The 10,989-nt window shown below is 47.0% G+C and overlaps 5 protein-coding genes across 5 annotated transcripts; 2 read left to right on the top strand and 3 right to left on the bottom strand.

Annotated features, from left to right (window-relative positions):
• Nucleotides 1–501: 501 nt before the first annotated feature.
• V1513DRAFT_472678 (uncharacterized protein) lies at nucleotides 502–5,258 on the top strand (the record flags this gene model as incomplete). The annotated part of the gene is made up of 5 exons (XM_066900173.1): nucleotides 502–753; nucleotides 804–935; nucleotides 987–1,154; nucleotides 1,215–5,012; nucleotides 5,070–5,258. The coding sequence occupies 5 exons, from the start codon at nucleotides 502–504 to the stop codon at nucleotides 5,124–5,126; spliced, it is 4,407 nt and encodes a 1,468-aa protein (XP_066751821.1). The 3' UTR covers nucleotides 5,127–5,258.
• A 123-nt stretch (nucleotides 5,259–5,381) lies between these two features.
• On the bottom strand, nucleotides 5,382–6,350 carry V1513DRAFT_460111 (uncharacterized protein; the record flags this gene model as incomplete). Its single annotated transcript, XM_066899811.1, has 2 exons — nucleotides 5,382–6,079; nucleotides 6,152–6,350. 2 exons carry the CDS (start codon nucleotides 6,348–6,350, stop codon nucleotides 5,382–5,384), a joined length of 897 nt encoding a protein of 298 aa, XP_066751820.1.
• A 722-nt stretch (nucleotides 6,351–7,072) lies between these two features.
• Nucleotides 7,073–7,998, bottom strand: V1513DRAFT_383493 (autophagy-related protein 27; the record flags this gene model as incomplete). The annotated part of the gene is made up of 2 exons (XM_066895144.1): nucleotides 7,073–7,665; nucleotides 7,734–7,998. The coding sequence occupies 2 exons, from the start codon at nucleotides 7,996–7,998 to the stop codon at nucleotides 7,073–7,075; spliced, it is 858 nt and encodes a 285-aa protein (XP_066751819.1).
• Nucleotides 7,999–8,430: 432 nt separating this feature from the next.
• V1513DRAFT_450494 (YDL014Wp-like protein) lies at nucleotides 8,431–9,572 on the bottom strand. The gene is made up of 3 exons (XM_066898823.1): nucleotides 9,492–9,572; nucleotides 8,790–9,427; nucleotides 8,431–8,731 (listed from the first exon to the last, which is right to left on the bottom strand). Exons 2-3 carry the CDS (start codon nucleotides 9,396–9,398, stop codon nucleotides 8,675–8,677), a joined length of 666 nt encoding a protein of 221 aa, XP_066751818.1. The 5' UTR covers nucleotides 9,399–9,427; nucleotides 9,492–9,572; the 3' UTR covers nucleotides 8,431–8,674.
• A 661-nt stretch (nucleotides 9,573–10,233) lies between these two features.
• Nucleotides 10,234–10,948, top strand: V1513DRAFT_383417 (60S ribosomal protein uL22; the record flags this gene model as incomplete). Its single annotated transcript, XM_066895141.1, has 3 exons — nucleotides 10,234–10,542; nucleotides 10,694–10,748; nucleotides 10,809–10,948. 3 exons carry the CDS (start codon nucleotides 10,234–10,236, stop codon nucleotides 10,946–10,948), a joined length of 504 nt encoding a protein of 167 aa, XP_066751817.1.
• Nucleotides 10,949–10,989: the final 41 nt, after the last annotated feature.

Below are 10,989 nucleotides of genomic sequence, written 5' to 3'. Positions count from 1 at the left end.
ACGCACGCGTCGAAAGCCCCACCCTAACCCCGTTTACGCGTTGTAGAGAATTTGAACAAAGAATTCATCTTTTCGGCCACAACCAGTATGAGTATGTTTTCCTACTTTTTGATTAAAGAAATCCAGCAATGCAACAGGCTGACCCTCGCTGTATAAACGGACGACACTAGTACTGCTCAGCTGGCAGGTATGCATGCATGCATGTGCATAAGATATGATATCCACATTTAGGGCCGGGTAAACGATGATTTTGGCCATTCGCGGACGCGTCGTTTTAATGTTAAGTGTTTACTGTGCCCGACACTCGTCGACCGGCCTTCCCCCTTGGTAACTGCCTAAACTCCATATGGACCCCTTTGGAACTGCAGCACGGTGTCCTTTCTATTAGCCCTCTTCACTTCCACTTCGTCATTTCTCTGTCTCGTCTACTGTTCATTTTCGCGATACGTCGTTTTGTCTTCATATACGGCGGTTAGGTTCACACCTCTCGAGATCCGCAACATGGTTCACACTACTTCGTCCAGCATTGCGACCTCGAGCATGTCGCGGCCTGTTACCTTAATGTCAACTGGTACGGGCTATTCGTTCCAACGTTTCAATGCATTGACAGTGGACGATTTATTTGAGGAATTGAAGACCACCGAGGTCCAGTACGTTCGAGACCTTGGGTCCATGCGGTCTGTCAGGCTCGTGGAGGAACTCTTAATTTCTCACAGCGCTCTCGAGCCGTCTAATACGAAAATTTTGGAATGGGTATATTATCTTACTCGAATCGACAGTTGTAGACAACTAATGACTGTCAGGCGGAGGAAGCGGCCCCAATTTACAATCAGTATATCAAGGAGTATATGTTCAACCCAGATGAGACGCAAGAGATGATATATCTCAAACGGCGACCACTAGTCCGTCTTCGGTTTTACTCAAAGTTCTTCAAGGTATGACATCCAAGTATTGTTAACTGTGTTCCCGCTTAACTCCCTCCTTAGAAACTAGAAGAATTCCTGCCCAACATGAAGAACATTTCCGTGCCAGCGTCAACATATCGTGCACTTGTTACTAGTGCTCGGGTCAAGGTCGAGAGTGAGAAATTGAGGGTCGCCAAACTTCAGGTTGACTTTTCGCGTGTTAGGAGTTTCGACAATTTGCAGCCGGTGGTAAGTCATTTTTAATGGTGTGGACGTCCTGGTTTTGATCAGAGATTGATTATTGCTCAGGCTTCTTGGTTTAACTCGCAATTGATCTCGATGCGTTCATATTGCCAATGCCATTTAACTCATCGCACCGGAAAAACATTTTCTGGCCTCCCTGTAGAGATTCTTCTCATCACGGAACCTTTTATGTCTGACGCCCTCGCCGTCTGTCAGCTTCATGAATTTCATCGCTACCTTCTATTTCCCACATTTCGCCGCGCCGACGTGGTATACAGCCTTGGGTCGAGCGATTCTGCAATTGCTTTAACCGCATACAACGGTAGCGTGCTTGAACTCGAGTTTTCTTCAATGGAGAACAGGAACACTTGGGCAGCGAAATTCCAAGAAATATTCCCTCCTGCGCCAGATCTACCGTCAGCTGCGCAGCGACATCTAAGTACTTCGAACTTTGGAGGTCTGCAAATTTCCACCGGCAGTTCCAAGTCAGCAGAGACTGATGGCGTCTTGTTGCCTGCTGAGATTCTCGAATCAGAACTGCAAAGCCCGCGATTATTTGAGGAACCAGAATTAAAGCCATATATCGTCAGCGATACGTCTCCACAGAAAAAACGGCATTCTGTGTTTAAATATGGTAGTATGGTTGCGCAAGTCACTCAAGCCGCGTCTCAAAAAGTGCAGGTCCGGTTTAGCAGGATCTCTGCTGATTCCAAGATCGCTGGTTTTTCAAGCTCAGCATCTCCGTATAAACGGCGTCAGGAGCTCTTACGTCAGTCATCGTCTATACAGGGTATGGTGCTCACGGAAGAAGAGTCCCCAGATTTAATGCAAGAAGAAGCTGCAGATGTCGCTGAACAGAAAGCTAAAACTTGTCGGGCAGCCGAAGTCGTGGAAGAGGCCACGGATGTCAGTTTAGAGAAAGTTGCCAACAACGAGCGAGACTTTGCGACACCGAGAATCACCGAGAATAATAGACCCGAGAAAGATATTAAGGAATTGGCAGTTAAGTCAGTGACAAAGCCATCCATTTCTGGAATTGATTCAGTCGAAGATGAACTGGCGGCGCCTTCAGGGAGGACGATTCAAGTTGTAACTCCGTCCCGAGGTGGTGTCATGGCACTTGCTGGAGTATCTACGTCTTCCGAGCGATCATTTTTCCCCGAGACCTTTCATGCTACTTCCACCACTGTCCAACAAACCGTCGAAGGTTCTTCATATATTTCACTTGCCGACAGCAGACCGAAATCGTCGTTCGGCTTTGCTAGACGCAAGGAATATGGGTCATCTACAGTCAGCCGATTGTCCTCCGTTTTCCGAAAGATCTCTTCTCGTCAGGTCGCTGCGGACAATACTGATTTTGACGCTAGTAACGAGAGTGCGACGAGTGGTTTCTACCTTCGCCCGAAGACGTCTGGAAAGCGAGCCTCAGCTTCAGCAGCTGTTGTATCTCCAATTATGTCAGATCGCTCATCGCCCGTGGGAGTATCTACCGAGATCACCTACGACGGTATTTCCAAAGCCCAGAACCGAGCTACGGCAGTTTTCCGCAATATGAAGTTCTCACGATCAATCATGCGGTCAAGCTTGTCTAACACGGCTCCCGCAGTCGCGGAGTATGGCTCTGGCAGCAATGAGTCCGTAAAAAGCCCCTCTATTACAGTTCCTATCCCAGCTAGCCCTGTTGTACCGCAAGTGGACGAGAAGCCGAAGAAGTTCAATGTCTTTTCGCTGTCGGCTAGAAAGGCAAGAACAGCGGAGTCCCAATTGTCCCTGAAGGTCCAACCTGATGCCGAAACCAATAAGGCCGCGACACTCTCGACTGTTCCTTTATCCCCGTCTATAGACCAGTCTGAAGAACTTCTGTCGGAAAAACAGGAAATTGAGCCGGGAGATGAAGAGTCGAAAACGGAGGCAGCAATTCCGAAGCAAAGCACTCTGAAGTACGGGGATACAGACTCTAAAAAGAAAACATTTGGACCTCCGCGGATTCCGACAGGACCTGCTCCAGAAGCAAAAGCAGATGACAAGGGCGATCAGGCTAGAGTAACGGCACTCTATGCCGGTGAAGAGGATACTCAAGATTTTGCACCTGTTCCTACAGTTTCTCCTCTCAAAATTAATGTCGAAGTGAAGCCTCCAGCGTGTCAACCGCTACTACTGTCCCCTGGTTATCCACTGTCTCCCGGCAAGGATGTCGTGGTTACAAACGATGGAACTGACGTTGCATTGAAGTCCGACGATATTCATAATCCTGTTGCACATCGTGCGACTTACATGGACAGATTTGGAATCGATGAACTTATTCAGGAAGTGGAGATTTTCTCCCCACGAATTAATATTGAGGGCGATGGGCCCTTGCCGTCGCGTCCCCAGCCTGATTCGGCCTCTGAATCTCCTCCTCCGTTGCCTCCACTTCCTCTTCGGGTAGGAACTTCGCGTCTATCACATGAGTCCCGATCGTCGCGATCTTCGAGGACGTCTACCGTTCGGGACAGCAAAGCTACTCTTCATGCAGTTGCAGATCAAGAGCTCGAGCGATACGTTCTTGTTGATAAGCCTATGTCAGATAGTGAAGATGAAGAGGATGAGCATGAGGCGTCCACCTATGATGTGAAGAATATTTCGGGATCATTCCCGCCGACGAGTGAACAAGTTGCTAGCGCTTATGAAAAGGAAGTGGATATGTCCCTTCGGTGTAATTCAGTCGCGTCTCTGAAGGTTGGACAACGGACAAGTCTGCCGCAGCAGTTATCTCCCGTGTCGTCTGTGGGTTCTATAGTTTCATCTGTTTCGAGAGATTCGTTAGTGCGCGGTGAAAACCGACCTTCGTCCCATTTGAAATACCAATACGCACCATCCAGCAGTTCCTCAGGATCCGTCTGGGACGATTCTGCTTCCGTCTCGGAGGATGCCACCTCTGTATCGGCTTCCGCTTCCATGCCGTCTCCAACCTTACAGAATTCCGACAGTATGAAGATTGTATTGTTCCGTAGCAACGCCCTTGTCTACCAATGGAGTTCACAGCAACGATGGGATCGCATTTGCGAGAAAGAGCTTCGTGTCATAGTCACTGTGACTGAGGATAGTGGGGCAATCGAAGTCTGGCCAATAACGGGCGGCGGGGATCAGAGTATGCTCCCGAGTAGCCTGTCGTCCATTAGCCATGGGAACGGTGTGCACTTCAATTTTGGAGATAAAGCTTTATCAACTTCGAATGACGGCTCCATACTCACAATTGCGCTTGATCAGCATGTGAATATCCGACGAAGCACAGCCTTCGATATTCATCTGAAAAAATCAGGTAGTTTGGGAATCACGATGTTCCGAACTCGGACTGCAATCGAGGCGGATCGTATGTACAACGCCATGAATTCTTGCCGGCTAGATTTTCACGGACTTAGTTCACGGCCATATAGCTCGTCCGCGCCGAGTATTGCAAGCAGTGAGTCGTCGTCACATAGCAGTATCGGTTCGTCCATGTTTTGTGGTCATGCCTCTGTTTGGTATCATCCATTGTTAGACAGTACCAATCACAGTGGTAATAATTCTGGTGATTCGAGTGGGATCGGAGAAGTCTTGCTGATCAAAGACTTCAAATGCCGATTGTTTTTACGTCAGAACGCTTTGAAATGGCGAAACCTTGGACCGGCGAATTTGTCAATCACTGGTGTTCCCGATGCTGTCGGTAATAGAGTGATAGTCAAGCGCCACGACGGGCAAGTGTTCTTTGATCTGGTGGTTCAGCGAAATTCGTATGAGCGCCTTGGCCGTACGTGTCTTGCTGTTCATGTTATTGATGAACTGTCCGAACAAGCTGATGCTGTCGCTGATGGGGAATCTCGTATCGCTGTGTACATGCTTCAGGTACGTATCGACACCTACACAGTACTTATATATATTTGACAGCTAACTAGCTTATAGTTCAAAGGAGAGAAGGATACAAATTTGGTAGATAGAGCGATTAAAGAGACAGTCTAATTGGTGCATAGTTTGGTGGGTTGGGTCTGTTATTTGGTTTGGTGTTATATAATAGTTTTGTAAATATATAGTGCACGTATTGGATATAAAGTTGACAAATTAGATTAAACGTTTTGTTTCTTGGTTGTTATGTACTACTTGTTTGTGTTTGTATATGTTTCTGCTAACAACATCGTCAATGTTCTTGAACTTGACGGTCACTAATATACAAACCGTCTAGTATGTATGTACATGTACATGTCCAACATCAGTAAGCTAGTCTCCAATGACCAAAACCGCAGCAGCTGCAATCTGCCGACGGAGATCGGCCCAATCAACGTCATGAGAATCCTCCACCTCACCCCATCTCTTCATCTGATGAACCACTTCCAATGTGACCGCCTCCGCCAAGTCACTAGTTGATATTTCCCGATTAACAAGCTTTATACCGCCCAAGAATGACTTCCCTTCGAGCACTGCTCGCTCAAATGCTGTAAGCTGCCAGACATCTAAAGAACTTGCCCATGCCACTGCTGTCCGTTTAATACTTTCCGACTGCACGTTTCCAGTTAGTCCCTTGTCACCATCTGAGAAATTCAGCTTTGCACCTCTAAAAACCTGCGCTTCGGCCGACTCGATGATAGGTCGATATATCTCCTCCTGTGCTTTGCGCAAGGCACCGTTATATTCCTCTGACGGAGCAAATATAAGCATGGTGTCAGTATCGAGGTACGGTAATAGCGACTCCACAATACTTTCTCTCGTGACTTTTGCGTTCTCCGACTTGGTGATGTCTATCGCTCTGGCGGCCAAAGACGTGAGCGGTAGCGAGTGTGGCTTTATTTGCATGGACGGTAGCGTAGCCCATTCTTGCACAATCAGATGCGCGAGGGTAGTTTTATTGTGTGGAACGATTAACGGGTGGCCGCTAGAAGTTCGGATTGGGCGAACGTCGAGGTTGATCTGATGGCCATCTGTTGCACTTTAGCATCTAGTATTCAATGCACATGGATCCGCAAGATGGAACAAACAAATAGAACCCATACCTTCCGTAGCCTTGATATTAGCCTTCTCCCAAAACCGTTTCGTCGGTGTCTTAAATCCAGTGCCCTTGCTCGCATTCGATTTCTTCAATAAGGTTGCCGTATCCAGAACAGTAGCATACCCTCTACTGGAGCAATTTGCTATTCTAGTCTTCGCAATCACGGATGATACTATCTTAAAGCATTGTATCCTTTGGCTCATTGACCCAGTTCGTGCAGCCGACATAAGAGTGCTGGTCACTAGCCCTCCGGAGGCGGCACGACTAAGTGACATTGTCCCTTGCACCAAGTACTACAAGCAAGAGCAGGTAGGTCCAAATTGACGTTTCCGATTAAAATCAAAGTCACTTCAAGAACGACCTTACAGACCGGACGGACTGCAAAAATATGTTCCCACTCGGTTCGTTCGCGCGCTTATTTGCCTAGGAACACCTAACCCACGCGATCCAGTAAGAACAAATGTAGGACTCGTAAAATGACGTTACTATTATGGAAGTGAGAAAAATAATATCAGCTTAGTTAAACACGTCTACAAGTAATAATGGAATTCTTAATAAGCACCCGAGAATAAACGAAAATCCAACTAAACAAAAGAGGCAATCATTTTAGAACCGCAACATGATTCAAATATATGTCTCCATCTAGCATTCAAACCCACATCTTCCCAATTCGCGCCATACCCCGCCCCTCCGACCCCCAATCTAACTTCTAATAAAACGAGACCCAAGACTGAGCAGTAAAAGATGACCAAAAAGTTATAAATATTACGCCAAACACTTGCACAATCTATCCTGTATGCGAATAAATGCAGAAGATGAAGAAACCCCTGAGACAAAAACGCGAAATGAAGGGAGAATTCCTTAACTTGTCCCAACTTGATTAACAGAGAAACTTCTTAGTATTGTAAATTACAGTACTAGTAGCTTAAAACACGGCATATCCGTCTCTATTGCTGTTCGTCGAGAAGCCGCTTCCAACCTTCTTGGCGAAGTCGCGGGCGACATACGGGATATCAACAATAGCCTGGGAGCTAGGAAGAAGGTCGACGCCAGTTGCACCCCTTCTGTAATTGCCATAGGCAGTGATACCAAAATAGGCGACAAGGATGAGTAGAACAGCAATGAGGATGTACTTGACGACGTTCCAGGCGGTAGAACTGGACGACTGCTGCACTAGGAAAACCTGTTCACTGCAAACAGCGGAAGTGTTCCACTGGAGATGAAGGTTCTTCTCGTCCCAACTCAGGACCTGAAGGCCAATGATATAGCCATCGGCATCATGAGTAACCTCAGTGAGAGCAGTATCGCAGACAAAATCGATGTCGGTCTCCATTTCATTAACTTCGCCCCACATGCCGCCGGTGAGACGGAGATGAACAGCGGCCTGGCCGTTCTCGGCATTGGTAACAGCATCGATCTCGCCTTGACCAGTAGAGCCATTTAAGTCACCAGCAACAGGAATGACCTGAGTAATAACTGGGTCCTGGCCCTCAATAGCAACGGACTGGATTCCGCAAACTACAGTTATTGTCAGCTATCACGATCAAATGCAAATGATATTGAACAGTTGTCGAAAATACACTTACCTTGAGTTCCTGCGGGGCATTGCATGCTGACAGTCATCTGGTCATTAATAGTGAGAGGAGCACATAGATTAATGTTCCACGTCATAGTAGTGGTCGATGGAGGCGTACTCCGGATGACTTTGACAGAGTGATCGCCGGCGAGCGAGGTAAGATTGAGGGCCGTTCCCTCTACACCTGCGTTGCAGTCAAAGACAGCACGAACAGCAGGTGCGGAGGCAATCGCATATAGAAATGCCGTAGACTGAAGTATTGAACCAACCAGCATGGTGATCACTGAAGATATACGGGAAAACAAGAGCTGTAGTAGTTGTCTGGGAAGAACCAGAGGATGAAGGAATGACCGGCAGTCGTCTAGAAGAAACACCCAATAGTGCTGGGCCATGAGATGAAGGTTTGGCGATTGAGCTAGTCTATATATAGCTTAGCGCCAACGTTCATAACTGCTTTCGGTAACTAAACTTTTCTTTGGGACTATCATTTGGGGTCGTGTCTTTATGAGATAAGAACACACATTGCGATAGACAACTTCTGCTGCTGTCACTACACAATTCCTACTTTGCCCTGTTGGAAGAGTAAACGACGAGCAGTGGAGAGCTCAGTGGAAGTGGGCATTTTTTTTTCATTTTACTTGTATGAAATGGCAAAAAGATTCGTTATGGAATGACTACGAAGTTTGCAAAGCAGGGTAGTGCAAAATGCCGTGATTAATCCTCACTACGCAGTATACAAGTAGCTTACATAGAAGATTGGACTCGGTAACACAAGTTCATCAATGCGCCGGGCATCTTAACAGAATGACTGAAATAGTCCCTATAGAAGCCGATAATGTATTTGCTTTTAAAAAACATGATACCACAAATAGAGATAACAACGAACATAAACCGAGAATATAATTTACAAAACCAATCTCACTATTTAACCAATAAATTTACTCAATTTTTTTAGTTGGACGATCTCAAATACTTTCCCACAACAATGCAATGGTCACGCTCATAAGGCTAATCAGGCTTGTTAGTATCGCTCTCTGAAATGAACTGAGAAATGGAAATGTCATACTTCTAATGTCAACTGCTCCTGTGGCTTCACTCTCTCCTTCCTCAATTTCTGAACCTCGCTTGCGAAAACAGTCTCAGCATCGACCGTTGAGTCAATACAGTTGGCCTTGATGGAGATAACGACGCCACCCTGATCCTTCAGGAACATATGAGAGTTCAGCGCAATAATACGGGCTTGATCTGGCTGGGCTACGTCGGCGAAAACGACGTCGACCATCCCTACCAGCATTCTATACTTCTGTGGGTGACGAGCATCCTCAATAATGGGAATAATATTTGGTCTCTTCTTGGCCATGGTTATCAGATCACGACCAGATCTGTGCGAAAATTCAACTGCGTAGACGATACCTTCCGGGCCGACGACATCAGAAACGTGACTAACGGAAGTGCCAGACGCAGCACCGAGATAAAGAACCTTCTTTCCTGGAGCAATGTAAAACTCATCTAAACCGCCCATGATACCGGCCGCCAATTTTGATCTGAAAGGATTCCAAACACGATATTCTACTTTAGTAGGAACACCATCCGGGGTAGATGCAGGGACATCGACTGCGATTCTTTTCTCGCCATAAACGGACTCGCCAGGAGTCAAATTCCTTGTAACCAGCATATCTTCCTTTCCACGAGCAATGAAGACACCTATAGCAAGCTGTGTAAACAACTGACCACTCGCGATACATCAGATGACCCAAGATAGACTTACCAGCATGTCTATGAGGCTCGATGATGACCTTCGATCCGCCCTTCGCTCCTCCGGTGAATCCACCCCTACCACCCCTGCCACCACCACCACCACCACGACCACCGCCTCTACCTCCACGGGCTTATATGCATATAGTTAGCTTCAGGCACCATATAGTCGCATATACGCAGCAAGTCCCCCAGACAATAATTGGATATGAAACTCCATGAATCAAAGTACTCACCACCACCTCGACCACCACCGCCAGCACCACCACGACCTCGACCACCTCCAACCCCACCCCTCGAGGCAAATCCACCACGGCCACCACCACGGCCACCGCCTCTTGGGCCTCCTCCTCGTCCTCCTCTTGGTGTGAATGCCATTCTACTTGTCTGACGTGCGAAAATGAAGAGTGATGTTGATCACTCCAATAAGCAGAAATTGGCTCAGTACTTCCAGCTGCTGAATTTTTTCGACTGATCTCTCGAAATTTTAAAGTTTTTGCGTTCCACAAATCTTCGAAAACGTAATCTGCGTTAACTGCTGCATGGCCGAATATTGTGGGCTCACCAGCGAAGATGCAAAGTTAGGGCTAAACCCTATTCGTTGCGAATTGGCAGTCACGAGCAACGTGTCACTCGATGTTCCTTAGTGAGTGTTGGCATTACCAACTCGAGTGTGCGACATCGTGAAGGTAAAGGCACTACACCGTTATTCAAGGCCAGGCCATTTACTTCTTTGACAATCACCACAAATTGCAATGACTCGCTACGGTGCTACCCCCGCCAACCCCGCCAAGAGCGCCAGCTCTCGTGGATCCTACCTACGAGTTTCTTTCAAGAAGACTCGTGAGACTGCGCAGGCTGTCAATGGATGGGAGCTCCAGAAGGCTCTGAAATACCTCGACAACGTCAAGGACAAAAAGCAGGCTATTCCTTTCAGAAGATTCGCAGGAAGCATTGGACGAACTGCACAGGGCAAGGAGTTTGGCGTTACCAAGGCCAGATGGCCCGTCAAGAGTGTCAACTTCATTGTTGACCTGCTGAAGAACGCCGAGGCCAACGCCAATGTACGTTATTTTCACTTTCGATTTGATTGAATGGTTGCTGTGAATTAAATGCAATATTGTACGCAATGCATTTACGGAATGCGATATTCAGAGTGAATGAATGCTAGGAAAATGCCATATTTAGTGCGAAACTGAAATTTACACGTCACAGGTCAAGGGCCTCGATACTTCTAAGCTCATCATAAAGCATATCCAAGTGAATCAGGGTATGTTCTTTGCTCCGTACTGAGCTAAGGAGAATTAATGCTGATATATTAACTGTCTAGCCCCCAAGCAGCGTCGCCGTACATACCGTGCCCACGGTCGTATCAATCCATACATGTCGTCTCCGTGCCACATCGAGGTCATCCTGGTCGAGCAGGACGAGGAGATTGCTAAATCCAAGGACATTGTTAAGTCTAGGTAAATGGGTGAAGGACGGCAAAAGGTTTTGTACAGCTTAATGAG

This window comes from Lipomyces chichibuensis (assembly GCF_038497645.1).
Source record: "Lipomyces chichibuensis strain CBS 12929 unplaced genomic scaffold V1513scaffold_35, whole genome shotgun sequence".
NCBI lineage: Eukaryota > Fungi > Ascomycota > Lipomycetes > Lipomycetales > Lipomycetaceae > Lipomyces > Lipomyces chichibuensis.
Note: the sequence above shows the minus strand (reverse complement) of the source record. Positions and strands in the feature narration are given on the sequence as shown.

What these genes read in the sequence shown, in the direction of transcription:
- V1513DRAFT_450494 (XM_066898823.1), bottom strand. Translation starts at nt 9,398, where the DNA reads ATGCTGGTTACAAGGAATTTGACTCCTGGCGAGTCCGTTTATGGCGAG. An exon ending in AGGAGCAGTTGACATTAGAA is followed by an intron (nt 8,732 to 8,789) that starts GTATGACATTTC and finishes AAGCCTGATTAG; the next exon opens with CCTTATGAGCGTGACCATTG.